At 36.5% G+C, this 18688-nt stretch overlaps 1 protein-coding gene across 5 annotated transcripts in view; it reads right to left on the bottom strand.

The window, feature by feature from the left end:
• The window catches only part of RABGAP1L (RAB GTPase activating protein 1 like), an 856710-nt gene that overhangs the window by 616035 nt on the left and 221987 nt on the right, over positions 1 to 18688 (bottom strand). For all 5 annotated transcript variants that reach the window (XM_030823945.1, XM_012511351.2, XM_030823947.1 and 2 more), the window contains one exon: positions 4790 to 4940. In XM_030823945.1, coding sequence (XP_030679805.1) covers positions 4790 to 4940 — 151 coding nt within the window. The remainder of the gene's footprint in view (positions 1 to 4789; positions 4941 to 18688) is intronic.

An 18688-nucleotide genomic window follows, 5' to 3' on the forward strand; every position in this document is an offset into this window, starting at 1 on the left:
AATTGGGGAACAGAAAGGTAGTTCTCTACTCAATACCTATTTTCTCTTTCCTGTTTACAAAAAGCCTAGATTTTGGGGGGTAGAGGGGTGAATCAATGTGTCTATCTTTAAAAAAACATTTCTAGTTTTCCATGAAGATAGTAGCCAGAATCCTGGTCAAGAATATATAAATGGAGTTGTTGCTTGGTGCTTAAGAAAAACTCTTTAAAAGGGTGATAGACTTGGTTCAGAAATGCCAAAGAGAGGTCTAGCCTTTTTTCCAACCCACGGACGGTAACCTTTTAACCCTTGAAATTTCCTGAATGACAGGATTGTTATTTGTGGTGGGCCCCTCTAACCACATCTGATAGTTTATGTTAATCAGATGATTCATGGTAAGCCCCCAGATAGCTTACACTAAGAATAAGACTCATGACGTAGGCTGGCCAAGCCACAAAGACCAACCATGTGATTAGAGCACTGGGGCTTTGAGCCACACAACAGCCCCAATGTGATATGGTTTGGCTGTGTCCCTACCTTCTTTTCCTCTGGGGAGGAAAGAAGGGGAGCCTAGAGATTGATTTCTACCAGGTAGGTAATGATCCAATCAATCATGCCTATGTAATAAAACTCCATTAAAAACTCTGGACACCAAAACTAGGTGAGCTTCCTGCTTGGCAATACTCCAAGTGTATATTGCTACATATTGATGCTAGGCAGGTAATGAGCCCTTGAGGATAATGCCAGGAGGGTAACAACCGTGAGAATAATGGAAGCTTCACATTTGGAATCCTCCTAGTCCCACATTCTGCCCTATACATCTCTTCCTTTGGCTGGTTCAGATTTGTATCTTTTTGCTACTAAAAAAACAAACAAAAAAACAAACAAAAAAAACACTAAACTACAATTGTAAGTACAGCACTTTACTGAGTTCTGTGAGTTATTCTTGCAAATTATCAAACCTGAGGAAGTCTGTGAGGATCTACAAGTTTGAAGCTAGTTGGTCTGAAGTTAGGGTGGCACTAAGAACCCCCAAATTGTGGCTGATGTCAGAAGTCTTGAACAAAGCTGGCAGTCTGGAGGACTGGGTTCTCAGCCTCAAGTTTGGCTACCTTGAGTAGATTTTGTTTTTCTTTTCTTCTTTTCTAAATGTAATGCTGGATGTAGAAAAGCCATCTTGTGAAAACAAGTAGACAAATATATGCCAAGTGTATCAGACAGGGTTTAATCAGGTAAACTATTTCAAAAAAGATGTAATGCAGGAATGAAGGTCCGTAAACACTGAAAGAGCTGGAAGGGCAAAAGACTGAAGACTGAACATCCTGCTGTAGCAGTCTTTTGCCCTTCCAGCTCTTTAGGTGTGTCACCACAGCTATAGTCCAGAGAATCAGGAGGTTGCTGTGGCCACTCAGGATAGGAAACCACAGGAAACAGGAACCCCAGAGTGAAGGCAAGTGATTGAGAATGAAATGCCCAGAGGCAGATGCAAAAACCTCACAACTGGTGAAGCCCAGGTATCTGCCAACCACACTGCCAGAGAAAATATGGCTTTTGCCTCCCTGCAATCTTCACTGGCAGAAAGTAAATCACAGCTAGAACTCCAGAGGGAAGAAATCTAAAAAATGTAATTTATCAGCCTCCAAGTATCTTCCATATATTTTATTCAGTGAAAATGATTTTTGCCATTCTGTTTTTTGTGGTTTGAGACTGGGTCTCACTCTGTCACCCTAGCTGAACTGAAGTCTGATGGCACAATCACAGCCCACTGCAGCCTCGATCTCCTGGGCTCAAGCAATCCTCCCATCTCAGCCTCTCAAACAGCTGGGACCACAGGTATGTGCAACCACACCCAGCTAATTTTTTTTTTTTTTTCTTTTGTAGAGACAGGGTCTCACTATGTAGCCTAGGCTGGTCTTGAAATCGTGGGCTCAAGCCATTCTCCCACCTCGACCTTCCAAACTGTTGGAATTACAGGCATGAGCCACTGAGCCCAGCCCTATCTCTTGATCTTAAAGTATTTTTTGCAAGTTGTATAGTTAAAACTACCATGGTGTTTGGTATAAATGATAAAAATTTTCTCACTATATGAACATACACTGTTTATCAAGAATTCATAGATAATATCATGCGATGGTATTCTTTATATTTTTCCCTTAAAATTTTTAAAAGTATGATTTATGAAAGCCTCTTAGTGAAAAAACGGGTATGGCAGTTACCTCCTACCCCATGGCAGCCAATAAAAGTATATAATTTAGTTTATTATTTACATGAAAAAGTAATCTGATACCCAGAGTTATGATCTCTGAAAATTTCAATCAGATACTCCATCGATAAAAACTTCTAGGCATAAATATCTAACATATATATATTTATCATGTACAAGTGCTACTATACTAATATATTATAAAGCACAGAAATTTAGATAGGATGTAAAAAAGATAATTAAAAATGCTATAAAATACTATTCAATATTGAATATGGATCTTTTTGTGTGTAAAATTTTTCTATTGTGTTAAACATAACATAAAATTCACCATTTAGAAGTGTACAATTCAGTGGTTTTTAGTATATTCATAATCTTGAGCAACTGTCACCACCATCTAATTCCAGAATATTTCCATCATCTAAAAACAAACCCCATATATCTGTTAGCAGTGACCCACAATTCCTTTTTCCTCCAACCCCTGGCAACTATTAGTCTACTTTCTGTCTCTATAGGTTTGCCTATTCTAAACATTTTATATAAAAATAATCATAAAATATGGGTCACTATTTTTAATATATTATAGCAGTTTATAAAACAACAATGAAAACTTGTTTCTGCATCAGTTTTTTGATTCATGGTTTTGTTATCATACTAAAAAAGACAAAGATCCACAGACCCAAGTAGACGTACATCATTTTTTCAGTCCCACTCATCAATCATTTTGTTGAAAGTTGGCTAGGAAATATCTACTTTCTCTAGGTAACCTTTCTTTCTTTTTTTAGAGACAGGGTCTTGCTATGTTGCCCAAGCCAGAGTGTAGTGGCTAGTCACAGGTGCAAGTTCCTGGCCTCAGGCAGTCCTCCCACTTCAGCCTCTCAATAGCTGAGACTCCAGGCATATGCCACCACACCAGTTTCTAGATATTCACATGAACAAATCAGAAGGTGTTGTGTTTATATGCTTTTAACAATCAGCTCCAAATTCTCTGCAACTACTTGTATAAGTTTTAAACATATTTAAAGTTTCTGATTCCAGGTTTTTAAGTGTGAAGATGTAAGAGTTTTTATAGTGATGCATGTTATTTCAATGAAAAAAATCACAGAGGTGTTTAAATTGCCATGTTTCAAAATGTCCATCTCTGTAACATGAGTTTGTTTCCAAAAGTAGTTGCTTTGTCATTCATTATCATAATATTAATTCTTCCCTGAAGGAACATATTAAATTAAAAAAAAATTTTACATGCAGCATCCTGTGATAGTAATCTTTTTAAGCCGATCACACATTTTATGACGATTAAGTTACACCTAGATAACCTGTAAATCCACTTAATCTAACACATGCAAACTGCAAGAAACCTGTAATATTTTGGAAGTTGATATACGAGTGTGAGCCCCACAATTATTCCTCCAAAGTGTGCAAGTTCTATTCTTCCCTAAGGTCACTCCTGAACCATATGGGACCAGTGGCCACTGGACCCAAGGACCTCATAAAGCCTCAGTACTATGGCACTCCAAATATTAGTACAGCTTAGTATCCTTTGGTGTACTTATTTAAAAAAAATACAAATGGAACTTTGGACATTTTTTCCCACACACCAATGGATCATCCTGCATATTCCAATGTAGAGGCCATCAATCTTAAAAAAAAAAAAGTTAAATTAAAAAAAAACTGAATTCAGCAGTGATAATTATACTAGGCACTCAGAAAATATTTATGGAAGGGAAGGAGGCAAAGAGGAAAGAAAAGTAAAAAGAAATTACAGCAGATAAAAAGTTCTAAAAGTTCATACAGTCTGAGGAACAAAGTCTTGATTGTAAAAATCTCATTTATGAGTAGAGGTTCTTTTTTTTTTTTTTTTTTTTTTTTTTTAAGACGGAGTCTCGCTCTGTCACCCAGGCTGGAGTGCAGTGGCGCAATCTCGGCTCACTGCAAGTTCTGCCTCCCGGGTTCACGCCATTCTCCTGCCGAGGAGAGGTTCTTTTAAATGAAAAAACAAAATTTACTATTATTTTAAAATACAGTATTTAGAGTAGATTAAGTAATTAGGTGGTGAGACCTAGGGTGGTGAGTACAGGGTCAAGACCAACACCTACCTTTACTTATGCTCTAAAACCAGGTATTTAGACATAAGCAAAGGAATTTACAGTGGAACCAAGGGCCCCTGACAGAAAAAGGGCAAGTATCTACATTATTTAAATGTAAGGTGACATAAGCACACAAGAATTTTTAATTTCATTTTAATGTTATTGTAAAATTACACTAGAGTAACTATGTATGATTATAACTATATAAATCTCATACAATTAAAAAAGGTTAATTGAAAAGTTAGAAAACACTTGAAATATAAATATATTCCAATTTGGTAAATAGCTATTATAAAATCACTTGAATGAAAAGATAAAAACCAACGCATACAGTGTTCATAGATGACTAAGTGCATTGTTTACCACCACAAGTGTTCAGAACAAAAGGTAGAAGTACTGACTTCACGACCTCAATATATTCATGAAGAAGCTCAAAGCATTTATGGCTTATGGGAGCTGTGAAAACTAGGATTTATTTAATAGGTCATCCAATGAAAATAATATGAAAAGAACTTCCTACCTTTGTGATAAGAATTCGGTATCTATCCAGCATTGCCTGGTTGTCATGGCAGCCTGCCAATAACTGCCATACCTCTGCCCTCAATGCTTCAGGGACACCACTCTTCACCAGAGTAGACAGCCCTTTTGGTCGTGCGCCAAGGTTACTGTGCCTGAGAAGACAAGAAAATAATCCATTCACACTCCCTTTACAACTCCTGAACTGCTGTTGCTATGAAAAGTATACTAGTTTATATAAAAGTGTAAGCTTGGGTCAAGAGAAAACGGTTTGTGGGGGGGGCATTAAACAATAGTACTGCTTAAGCTCAGTTATATCTTCAATTTTTTTCTTGATCTCATCTTCTTTTTGGTGAACTAGGTAATTCTACCTCTAGGAAAAGCTTTTTCCTCTTCTCATTTACTTTTAAAAATCATCCTATGGACTTACTCATAATAATTAATGTGTTAGTTATATATTGCTAGGCAACATTTCAAGGCATAAAAAGAACCATCTGAATCCCCTGAAATGAATGTACAGCAAGCTGAACAATGATGTGTGGTAGGAAATAGGGTTCAGGAAATGATGTTAAAAACGGATCATAGGCCTATCACACCTTGACTATACCCACTTCTCTGAGGCCAAGCTGAGCTGGGCCAAGTACCAAGGACAGGCTCCACAGTACAGAAGGCATAAGGCATACATATTATAGTCAAGTTTTACGTGGCGGCCACATCCTGACTCCAAGGTCCTCCAGGAAGCCCTATCTCTTGATGACCTAACTTGGAATTCTTTGTTCCAGCATAAACTTAGATATCAATGAACCTCCAAGTTAAAACGACCTAAGATAGGTTTTCTAGTAAGAAGAGTTCATTATTGTTTACATGTCTGAATTTGTCTCCCTGACTTGTTACAACAGCAAGTGCTCATTAAAGGAAGGACCTAACCCTTTCCTACAATCACCAGAACCTACAAAACAACTCCAACTTGCTGGGGAAGCAACATATACTTATCAGGCTTTACCACATCCCAAAGGTGTGCAGCGTCAGAACAAAGGCAAAGATCTCTCCTCCTAAAATCAATGATCACAACATAGTAAATATGCTACTATGCCCATCTGACCAAGAAACTGAATTGCATATCTCAATATTGTGAATATAATTTCATTTGTCATCTTTTTCCTGGTGCCTAGCTTGAATCTGGAACTATACTCTATGCCTTTTTGCTCAGACTTTACTTCTATTTGCCGCTCACTTTTTATCTCTTAGAGCTGACTCTGGTGCAACCACTGGGACTCCAAACCTTGACAATGTACTCTGGTTTGATCTAACACCCCAGGCTCTGGTTTCAAGTTTTGAGCCTCAAAAGTCATAGAATCCAAATGTCTATTTTCTGAAACTGGCCTCCCACCTACTTCACTAGATTATACACACTCTTCTACCTCTAGCTCAAATCCCACTATTGGCATACCTTCCTCTGAAAATATATTCCTTGCTTTCCCCATACTGTCATAATTGGGCTATTTCAGAAAAAAACTAAAACTTCCACAACTGAAACAAGTTCAAGTAAACTCATCCCATTAATAATTTTAGTAAACCATCAGATTTAATGGTTTCTTTTAGCCTTTTCTAGCTAAGCTTTTGTATTGTTGGGTTAGAGAAACTAAGTTGATAATACTGATGGGCTTGAAGCAAAAATAAACTAGAGAAAGGCAGAGTTTATATGATTTAACATGCTACCATACCTTAAAATAACAGTTATGCTGCCAAGTGACAAAAGCAAGTTTCAAATTAGTAAATAGGTGCTAGTTTACATAACCACTATTTTGAAACCTGCTTTTAGACATGCATAGAAAAATAATATGGAAGAACATACTCCAAAATATCTGTGTAATAGAATCAAGAGGCAAAGTAGCCCTTTTATTTTCCCATGCTGTTTGAAATATTTATAATGATTTTAAACTCTTTTATAATCATAAAACACAAGAAGTCATTTCAATTCTTTAAACTTCTCTCATGACTTTAAATTAAAACATAATTTTAGTTAATTTGGAAAAACATCATAGATAATGATGCTTCACAAAATATGTCAAGTAGAAGAAGAGTATTAATTATTCTTCAGAAGACTTCCACCTGAATAAACTATTTGACAAGGAATATTATGCCACAAGAGAGCCAGGATTAGTCATAAAAGGATCTTTTGGTAATTTAACATTTGGCTCTGATTATACTTTTGAATAGGAAAAACATATGGGTTAAGGGTATTAGTATAGAAAAATGGGTTAATTAAAAGCAATGATGTACAAAGAGCAAAGGTCATTTCCTCTCAAATTAAATGCAGAATATTCTGAATTATGAGTCCAATAATTTATAATATCATGTAAGGGAAATCCAAAGTAGTTAAATATAGTATATGTTACATGTTATATAGAGATCAGCAAGTCATCACTGTGTCTCTACAGCTATTAAAACTCCAATAAATTAAATTAATTAAAACTCCATGTGAAAGAATCCTTTCTTGGCTGGGCACAGTGGCTCATGTCCATAATCCCAGCACTTTGGGAGACCAAAGCAGGCAGATCGTTTGAGCCCAGGAGTTCAGACCAGTTCCAGACCAGTTTCAGACTGGGCAACAGTCTCTAGCAACCCCATCTCTAGAAAAAAAAACAAAATACAAAAAACTTAGCCGGACATGGTGGCATGTGCCTGTAGTTCCAGCTACTTGGGAGGCTGAGGTGGGAGAATCACCTGAACCTCCGAGGTTGAGACCAAATGAGCTAAGATCGCACCAGCCAGGGCATCAGAGTGAAACCCTGTCTCAAAATTTAAAAATTAAGAACATTGAAAAAAATCCTTTCTTCAATGCCATGCATAATTCTCCATCATACTCTTACCCTGTGCAACAAATTTCAAGAGTTGGTATAGAAGCACTATCTCTATTTCTTCCCCTCCAACTCCTACCTCAATTCAGTTCAACATGGCTTCTGCAACTCTCCTTGAAAAATTTTCACTTAAATGATCTATGACTTCTCTCCATGCCCCACTGGATTCAAGACATATTTTCAGTCCTTTCACTTTGACCAATCTGTTTCCCTTGGCTTCAGTGACAAAGCACTACCTCTTTATCCACCTTCACAAATTCCATTGTTGATTGCTTCTCCTCTATTAACCTCTTAAGGGTTTAAAGTTCTCTCTCTTTACTCTTGCCCTTCTCTTTCATTCTCTTGTCTGTAGGCATTATCACCTATAAACATGTATCCCAAGTTCCAGAAGCTCAAAGGCACCTCAAAGTCAGTATGCCCAAGTCTGAACTCAGTTTCTTCTCCCTAAACCTGGTCGTTTTCCAGGGTATTCCACCTCAGAAATTGTTACCACACTCCACCCAAACTGGAAACCTAGGAATTATTTTTGCCCCATCATCTATTACTAATCCACCACCAAGTCCAATATATCTTATTTTCTCAACCTCTACAAAGTTCATGCACTTCCATCTCAACTGCAACCAACTTTATCCTCCCCAGACCTTTGCAATAGCCTCCTAACATTCACTGGACCTACTACAACATATTTCCAACATTGTAGGCAGAATGAAGATAACAAGCAGCTTGATTAAATATTCGGTTGGCCCAGATTATTTTGTATAATGATTTAACTGTGATATTTCATATAATGATATATAATAATATAATGATTTAACTATATTTTAAAGTTTGAATATCTCTTCCTAGACATGCATACACACATACATACACATACTCCTTAAGATTAATAGTCAACAGTCCCCAATGAATACTTTAGCATAATATAATCTAACTCAATTGACATTCAGTTTCTAGCTGACCCTCAGCCACTTGTTTGGCCAGGCATAATGAAAATGTCTTTTCTCCTCTCTTAAAAATCAAAGCACTATTTATCTTTGGAGACTTACATTTAAAAAGAACTGGGTCACTCATAACACTGCTTAATTAACAGCCTTATTTTACTGGTTATCCCAAGTAACAGTACAGCAATTATACTGCATACAGCACCCTATCACTTGAGAAGTACTAATAAATATTAAGCCAGATGCTGCTAGGATATATCTATGACCAGAGAAGATCCAAATAAACAAAACAGAAATGTATAAAAATAATCATTGCTTTCAATATTTCTGATTAAAATGTAATTACACATTGCCATTGCTTTGATACATTAACTGCAGCTATCAGGAACTTGAAAATAGGCAACTAGTTATGATACATGCTGAACTCTATCCTAGAAACAAGATGGATACCTAATACAATTATTTTTAAAGTCATACATAAATCAAATATCTATTAATCATACAGTAATTGGCTAGGTTTTAATGCATGAATAGAAACTCCACAATGGCAAGAATCTTTGTCTTCTTTACTTATATATCTTAAGCACCTAAAAACAGTGCCCCACATATAAAAGGCATTGAATACATTTTTGGTAAGTGAATGAATATAATTATGAAATGAAATTAATATGTCAATTACTAAAGCTAAACAAAAAAGAATGCTTTTTTAGAAGCAAACATTCTCACTGAATTTAATAGGATCAAAAAAATGTCATGGACTCATCTAGTGGATTTCCTTTGCTTTCAAAGAGGATTTTCTTGAAACTACTTAGGCATAAAAGAACTCTACTTTTAAAGGTGTCTATTGGGGGGATAAAATTTCAAAGGGAAAGAGTTATTTCTAACAAAAACAGCAGAAAAAGCAAGAGATGAGGGGGATAAAAGTCATTGAATGTAACCACTGAAAAGTCACCAATGGAATTAGAGAAATTTTGATAGGAGATGGAAGTAGGTGGCTATGTATCAATTTTCTCTTATTCAATAAAAAAGAATGACCTATTTGAAGGTGACTTTACTTGATGTAATAATCCAATACCAATTTTTTTCCTCCAATGTTCACTTAGTCTTTTTGGTTAGAAAATCTTCCTGCATATTCTTCCTGCTAAAAGTTGACTTATGGCTAAGTATTCACAGTAAGCACTATCTCTGTTTTTGTCTTTAAACTTTTTCAAGTTTTCCATGCATCTCAAAACCTGAAGCAGTTGGCCGGGCGTGGTGGCTCACGCTTGTAATCCCAGCACTTTGGGAGGCCGACGCAGGCGGATCACGAGGTCAGGAGATCGAGACCATGGTGAAACCCTGTCTCTACTAAAAATACAAAAAATTAGCTGGGCGTGGTGGCGGGCACCTGTACTCCCAGCTACTCGGAGAGGCTGAGGCAGGAGAATGGCGTGAACCCGGGAGGCGGAGCTTGCAGTGAGCCGAGATTGCGCCACTGCACTCCAGCCTGGGCGACAGAGCGAGACTCCGTCTCAAAAAAAAAAAAAACAAAAAACCTGAAGCAGTTTTCCAGATATTATTCTGCCTAATCCTTTAAATTATTTAAATAATAGTTAAATCATCAGCATTACCATTCTGAATATATTCAACATATAAAAGAAATCTTGCTACCACTTTTAGTTTTGTTTTTACAAGTTCTCCTATCCCAAATGTTTTCTCTCTCTCTCTCTCAACCTTTCTTTCTTTAGCTCATGTGCTTTCTTCATGTAGTTATTTCTTCAATACACCTTTATCTCCAGTCTGTTATAAGGACCTCCAGTACTGAACTTTTTATACAGTCTGTTCTTAGTTTTCTTTTCTATATTATTTTATTTTTTTCTAATGATTTCAAATTAGTATTGAAATGTTTTTCCTTTACGTCTTTCTGATAGTGCATTTAATTATAAGAATTCTGACTTTATTCATGTCTTGCTTTTTTAATAGAATGATCTAGCTATTTAAGAGTAAGTTCAAAATATTTTCAAACACGTTTAAAATTTCACTGAGCATATATACTGTATCCAAACTTTAAAAAATATTTCCCCAAAGCACAAAGTGTAGGACTCCACATGACAGGTGCTTTACCTACATAAATCACAAAAATGTCTACATGTAAATGCCTACCTATTTTTCCCGAGACTTAGGAAATTTCTGAATCGAATGTTTCAAAAAGAAATTTGAGCACAATTAAAAATAATTGACAATCCTTGTATAAAAGACTTAGGGCCGGGCGCGGTGGCTCACGCTTGTAATCCCAGCACTTTGGGAGACCGAGGCGGGTGGATCACAAGGTCAAGAGATCGAGACCACGGTGAAACCCTGTCTCTACTAAAAAAAATACAAAAAATTAGCCGGGCGTGGTGGCGGGCGCCTGTAGTCCCAGCTACTCGGAGAGGCTGAGGCAGGAGAATGGTGTGAACCCGGGAGGCAGAGCTTGCAGTGAGCCGAGATCGCGCCACTGCACTCCAGCCTGGGCGACAGAGCGAGACTCTGTCTCCAAAAAAAAAAAAAAAAAAGACTTAGTAGTTTATACTTCCATAGTTTACACAAATGCTACCCTTTTCATATCATGACATAATTATAATAATGGCCCAAATAAAAAAAAATTTGAATTGTAAAAAATCCAACAAGTTTTCTAAAGGTCTAAGAATCAATTATGTTAGTTTTTTAAAACAGTTCCCTCAGACCTTTAAATAATTTCCTCAAGTCCATTAATAAAAATATTATTAGAAATATTTTATTTCTGAAAAAAATGTACACTGAATTTCAGCTGAGAAACCCTGTCAATTCTACCTCAAAAGTCTTTTCCCATTTGGAGCCTCGTCTCCATACATAGGGCCAGTGAGTTTGGTATAAATATCATCAACCCATGCAATTACCTCCCAATTTGTTTCTCTGTTAATCAATGTTCTTCCTACTCCAATATTACCTTCCAAAAAAAAAAAAAACCCAATGGGAATCTCAGCTTAAAGAAATTTGTTGGATATTGTCTTTATTGAAGTTGGGCAGTGGGCACATGAGACTTCATTGTATTATTTTATTTCTGTGTACATTCAAAAATTTCCATTGGGTCTACAATGCTTACAGAAGGATTTATTGATTATATCACAATTTTTCTGTTTAAAGGTCTACATGCCTCTATAACATGGTAAACCTTGAGGGTAGAAACTATCCTTACTCATCTTTAAATCAGCAGTGTCTGTTAAAGTCCCTAAGAAAGAATAGATGATTAAGATTTAAAAGTTGAATGAATGAATGAATGAAGTGACTTGTTTTATATGAAAAAAAGTGGTCAAGAAATGTGAAACCGCTTCAGTGTTTCAGTTACTTTATTAAATAATCTCTTATGAGTATGCATTCCCACCTACATTGATTATAAACCTCAAAGGTAGAAACTATGTTGTTTTCTATGTATCTCTAAGAGTCTAAGATGATGCCTCATAAATTTATATTGAAGCAAGTAGTAAATCTTGCATTTTAGAAACTGAGTGGAGATCTCTATTTGGCTGTTTATTTAGTCATCAAAATATTTTGTTTTCTTACCCACCATACTGCCATTCTCATAATCTCTCTTCAAAATCATGACTAGAAGCTTCAAGCACTGCCTGGGCCAGGGTATCGATTTTCCTAGTTTATTCACTCACTCACTACAACTTCTACATGCTCTTATAAAAACTAATCTAGGCCGGTGCGGTGGCTCACACCTGTAATCCCAGCACTTTGAGAGGCCAAGGCAGGCAGATCACGAGGTCAGGAGTTCAAGACCAGCCCGGCCAACATGGTGAAACTCCGTCTCTACTAAAGATACAAAAAATTTAGGTAACAGACTGTACCAATATCACTTTAGGTCAAAAGCAGTCTCAGTTCAAACATTAGAATGTCCATTTCCCAACCATCAAAACATAAATGTTACATTTTCTCTTTTCTCCCATCAGGTCCCGTTGTATTGGGATGGGAAGGGCCTTGTCGTTCCCACCCTATAATATTCCTCCATTTTTCCCAGCTCGCTGTGTTTTGACTTTTCCAGGGGCAGAGGGAATTAAGGGGAAAGAATACAGTCTTTACATGCAGTCAGAACCGGCTACATAATTTTCAGGGCCCAGTACAAGCATGACATGTAGAGTCCCTTGTTCAAAAAGAAGGAAAAATATGTCCCTAAAAGTACTCAAATATAAAGCTTTTTCTTGTCTATCACAGTCTGTCTCAATTTTACATGGTATTTTTCTTTGCTATTTAATGTCATCCTAAGAAAAAAATTAAATTAGTGTTATTTTACTATTCGTCTTTACATTTTGCAATGCCTATTTTCAAAGCAAATGTAAAAGCACTTAACTTGTATGCACAGTTACTGAAATTATACAGCTTGCATTTTGCAGCTGGGACATACATGTATAGAACCATGGAAACAGTGTCCAAAACTAACTCCACTGTTTTATTCCACTTCCTGATACATGTACGTCCTACCAACACTCTCTACCTTGGGCTTATCAATGAGTAAGGAAAGATTGAAAGAAAAAGGAATTATGACTTTCTCTGTCTTTCTCTTTCCTTCTGTGTTATCATTTTTAGTGTAAATGGTTAGCTGATTCAGAAAAGTGAAATGAGTAAGAAGGAACAACTACAACCTATGTGATAGAGTTCCTTGGTTGTTTGTGTTTCTTTTATTATTATTATTATTATTATATTATTATTATTATACTTTAAGTTTTAGGGTACATGTGCACAATGTGCAGGTTTGTTGTATGTATCCATGTGCCATGTTTGACGTAAAGTGATATTGGTACAGTCTGTTACCTAAATGTGAGCAAAAAATTAATGGAATCAGCCCTCTACCCAGGGGAAACGGGATTTACTCCACTAAATAAATTTTAAAAGAGCAAAAAATAAAATAAAATAAAGATACAAAAAATTAGCCAAGCGTGGTGGCCCACACCTGTAATCCCAGCTACTTGGGAGGCTGAGGCAGGAGAATCGCTTGAACCCAGGAGGTGGAGGTTGCAGTGAGCCGAGATCGCGCCATTGCACTCCAGCCTGGGCAACAAGAGCAAAACTCCATCTCAAAAAAAAACCAGAAAACAGAAACACATACACACACACACACACACACACACACACACACACACACACACACCCTGTTCTGGCTCTAAAACCAGAGTGGTTTAGATTCAAAAACTGGCTCTGTCATTTACTTGATATGATCATGGGCAAGTTATTTAGTTGCTGCCATTATGTTTTCTGTATTTTTACACTAGCTACCTAACACAGCTATGCCTCAGTTTTCTCATCTCTAAAAGGAAGATATAATAATACCTACCTCAGAGAGCTGCTGCAACAATTAAATTAACTAACAAATGAAGAGTGCTTAGAATAGAACCTGGCACATAGTAAGTACACTGAACTGTCAGTTATTACCTCTGTAGCCATGCCTCACCTTTCCTTCTGTTACAATGAGCTATCTCTGCTCCCAAATCCAACCCCTCCACTAGTCAACATACACATCTTTTCTTGCCTGTTCATCAACTTATCCTACAATTATGTCCTCTTTCTCTGATGCTATCGAATTTTCTCTGTTACATCCTTTCTAACAACATACAAACATGTTATATTACACATTTTAATAAAAAACTCTCAACCCACATCCACTTACTAATGTGTCCTCATTTCCTATCATCCTTTTATAGCAAAACTATTTTTAAGAGCTATCTATATCTGCTGATTTCCAATCCAGCTGGGCTTTCATTCCTGCCTCTCTATTGAAACTGTTCTTAAGATCACCAGTGACACCTAAATTGTTGAATCCAGTGGATTTCTAGGCTTCATCGGACTTCACCTATCAGCACTTCATTACTGTCTCCTTCTTGATAGACTTAGTTTACTTGATTTCTATCTTGATTCTCCTCCTACCTCACTGGTTGCGCTCTCTTGGGCTCCTTTGCCTGATCCTCCTCATACTTCCAACTCCCAAACACTGGAGTGGTCAAAGGTGCAGTCTTTGGATGATGTCTTCATCTAAACTCACTCCGTAAGTAATCTCACCCATTTCATTCTAACAGCTTTAAAAACCATCTATATACTGATGACTCCCAAACTCATATTTCCTTCCCTATCTTTTCCTTGAACTCAACGTTATATGAAATTAACGGACATAGTCACTTGGATGTCTTAAATGCATCTCAACATCTCCAAAATCTTGATTTTATCCTCCAAAGCTCTCTTCTATATTTGAGTAAACAGCAAGTCTTCTAGTAGCTCAAGCCAAAAACTCTGACATCAGTGGCCAGTTATTTATTTTTCTTAGGCCACACAGAAAACAGAAGCAAATACAATCAGTACTCTCTTAAAATATATCCAGAATCTGATCGCATGTCACCCTCTGCTACCAGCCTGGTGCAAGACATAATTATCTCTCCCCTGGATTATTTACAATAGCATTCTACCTATTCTGCCTGCTTCCATCTTTGTTCCCTTATATTCCATTTTTCACTGGGCAGTCAGAATGATGTTTGTAAAATGGTTAAATCAAAATATCTCACCATGACATGATCAAGACACAAATTAGTCAAGTAACATTCTCAGGGTTCAAGATGAAGCCAGATACAAGATAAATGAATCTATGTGCAACCTAATGGAGAATATTATAACTTAGATTTCTTAAAACACTGTATAAGACAAAAATAATTACCAAATATCGATATATAAAATGTTCATAAAATTGGACAGAAATCTGTAGTGGTAAGAGATATTTCATCCAAAAATTCAGTAAATAAATATGAATTGAGCACCTACTATACTCCAGGAACTGTAGGAGATGTCTCTAAAACAATAGTGACTTTAAGGAGGTCATGTGTATTTGACACAACTTTGCAGGATAAGAAGAGAAAAGTTAAGACAGAGTTACCTATAATAAATATTACAAAATAAAGAGAGAAAAATGGATCTGCAAGGTATAATGAAGGAACTGTTCTGACAGGAGAAAAGAACACACTTCAAATAGCCATCTATGTATAAGACATAAATTTCCTTTTTTTTTCCTTTTTTTCCTTTTTTTGGCTTAGTGATACTATTCTTGCTTCAGTACCTACTAGCAGTTAAGACTCTGGGCTTTTTTTCTTTTTTGCTATTTATTTAAGGCACAATCTATACAGAGTAAAATTCACTTTTTTAGTATACAATTCTGTGAGTTTTGACAAATGCATATAGGTGTGTGAGCGCCACCATAACCAAGATATAGGATAGTTCCCTCATTCCCCCCACACCCAAATTCCCTGGACCCTCTTGTGTCAATACCACCAGTCCTTAACAACTACTGACATGCTTCCTATGATGATAGTTTTGGCTTTTCCAGAATTTCATACAAATGGAATAACATAGTATTAAGTCACTTGACTTTGGCATAGGTCACTTAACATGATGCACTTGAGATCCATCAGTTGTAATGTATATCAGTTCATTCTTTTAATTGCTCAGTAGTATTCCACAGAATGAATATACCACAGTTGGTTGATCCACTTACTTTTGAAGGACATTTGGGTTGTTTGCAGTTTGGGGTAATTATGAACAAGGCTACCATAAACATTCACATACAGGTTTTAATTTCACTTTGGTAAACACACAGCAGTGGGATTGGAATTGCTGGGGTGGTATAAGAAGGGTCTTCAATTTTATAAAATACCATGCTATTTTCCAAAATGGCTGCACCATTTTGTATTTCCACCAGCAACATATGAGAGTTGCAGTTGCTATGCTACGTTTTCAATGTCTCCACATTCTTGCCAACACTTGCTATTATCCATCTTTGTAATGATTGACATCATAGTGGGTATAAAGTGGTATCTCACTGCAGCTTTGATGGGCATTTCCCCGATGGTTAATGATATTGAGCATCTTTTTATGTGCTACTTGGCCATTTGTATGTCTTCTTTAGAAAACGTCTGTTTAGATTGCGTGGCTCTATTTCTGAACTCTGTTTTCTATGCCACTAATTTCAGTGTCTATCCTTGTATCAATACTCTTGATTACTGTAGTTCTACAGTAAACCTACAAATCAGGTAATATGCCTTTCCATTGTGTTCTTCACTTTCACAACTGTTTTGGCTATTCCAGTTACTCTGCCTTTCTATATAAATGTAACAAACCTGCACATTGTGCACATGTACCCTAAAACTTAAAGTATAATAATAAATAATAATAATAATAATAACTAAATAAATAAAATCAGCTTGTTGGTTGCTACCAAAAAATCTACTGAGATTTTTATTGGAATTGCACTAATTTTAAGATCAGTTTGGGAATAACTGAAATCTTAACAATACTGAGACTTTTTCATTCCATGAACATAGCATATATCTTCATTTATTTGTCTTCTTTGATGTCTTTGATTACTGTTTTCTAGTATGTCAAAGTATGTATCTAGCTCACAATATGTTAGATTTCTCTCTATTTCATGGTTTTCTTTTATGGTGCTTTTTTGTTTCAAAATTTCTATTTCCAATTTTTCACTGCCAGTATATAGAAATGAAACTGATGTGCACATATTGATCTTGTATCTTTTAAAAATGTAAAACTCATTTATTAGATCTAGGAGTTTTGTTTGTTTGTTTTGTAGATTCCTTGGGGTTTTCTACACAATCACATCTCTACAAATAGACACAGTGTTATATTTTCATTTCCAATCTTGTTTGCCTTTTATTTCTTTTTCTTGCCTATTATACTCGCTAAGACCTCTAGTACTAAGTTGAGTAAGAGTCATGAGAGTAGATATCCCTACCTTATTCCCAGTCTTGGGATCTGCCATTCTTTTTTTTTTTTTCTTTTTTTATTATACTTTAGGTTTTAGGGTACATGTGCACAATGTGCAGGTTTGTTACATATGTATCCACGTGCCATGTTGATTTCCTGCACCCATTAACTCGTCATTTAGCATTAGGTATATCTCCTAATGCTGTCCCCTCCCCCAACCCCACAACAGTCCCTGGAGTGTGATGTTCCCCTTCCTGTATCCATGAGTTCTCATTGTTCAATTCCCACCTATGAGTGAGAACATGCGGTGTTTGGTTTTTTGTCCTTGCGATAGTTTACTGAGAATGATGTTTTCCAATTTCATCCATGTCCCTACAAAGGACAGGAACTCATCATTTTTTATGGCTGCATAGTATTCCATGGTGTATATGTGCCACATTTTCTTAATCCAGTCTATCATTGTTGGACATTTGGGTTGGTTCCAAGTCTTTGCTATTGTGAATAGTGCCGCAATAAACATATGTGTGCATGTGTCTTTCTAGCAGCATGATTTATAGTCCTTTGGGTATATACCCAGTAATGGGATGGCTGGGTCAAATGGTATTTCTAGTTCTAGATCCCTGAGGAATCGCCACACTGACTTCCACAATGGTTGAACTAGTTTACAGTCCCACCAACAGTGTAAGAGTGTTCCTATTTCTCCACATCCTCTCCAGCACCTGTTGTTTCCTGATTTTTTTAATGATGGCCATTCTAACTGGTGTGAGATGGTATCTCACTGTGGTTTTGATTTGCATTTCTCTGATGGTCAGTGATGATGAGCATTTCTTCATGTGTTTTTTGGCTGCATAAATGTCTTCTTTTGAAAAGTGTCTGTTCATGTCCTTTGCCCACTTTTTGATGGGGTTGTTTTTTTTTTCTTGTAAATTTGTTTGAGTTCATTGTAGATTCTGGATATTAGCCCTTTGTCAGATGAGTAGGTTGCAAAAATTTTCTTCCATTCTGTAGGTTGCCTGTTCACTCTGATGGTAGTTTCTTTTCCTGTGCAGAAGCTCTTTAGTTTAATTAGATCCCATTTGTCAATTTTGGCTTTTGTTGCCATTGCTTTTGGTGTTTTAGACATGAAGTCCTTGCCCACGCCTATGTCCTGAATGGTATTGCCTAGGTTTTCTTGTAGGATTTTAATGGTTGTAGGTCTAACATTTAAGTCTTTAATCCATCTTGAATTAATTTTTGTATAAGGTGTAAGGAAGGGATCCAGTTTCAGCTTTCTACATATGGCTAGCCAGTTTTCCCAGCACCATTTATTAAATAGGGAATCCTTTCCCCATTTCTTGTTTTTGA

This window comes from Nomascus leucogenys, chromosome 12, assembly GCF_006542625.1.
Source record: "Nomascus leucogenys isolate Asia chromosome 12, Asia_NLE_v1, whole genome shotgun sequence".
In the NCBI taxonomy this organism is placed as follows: Eukaryota; Metazoa; Chordata; class Mammalia; order Primates; family Hylobatidae; genus Nomascus; species Nomascus leucogenys.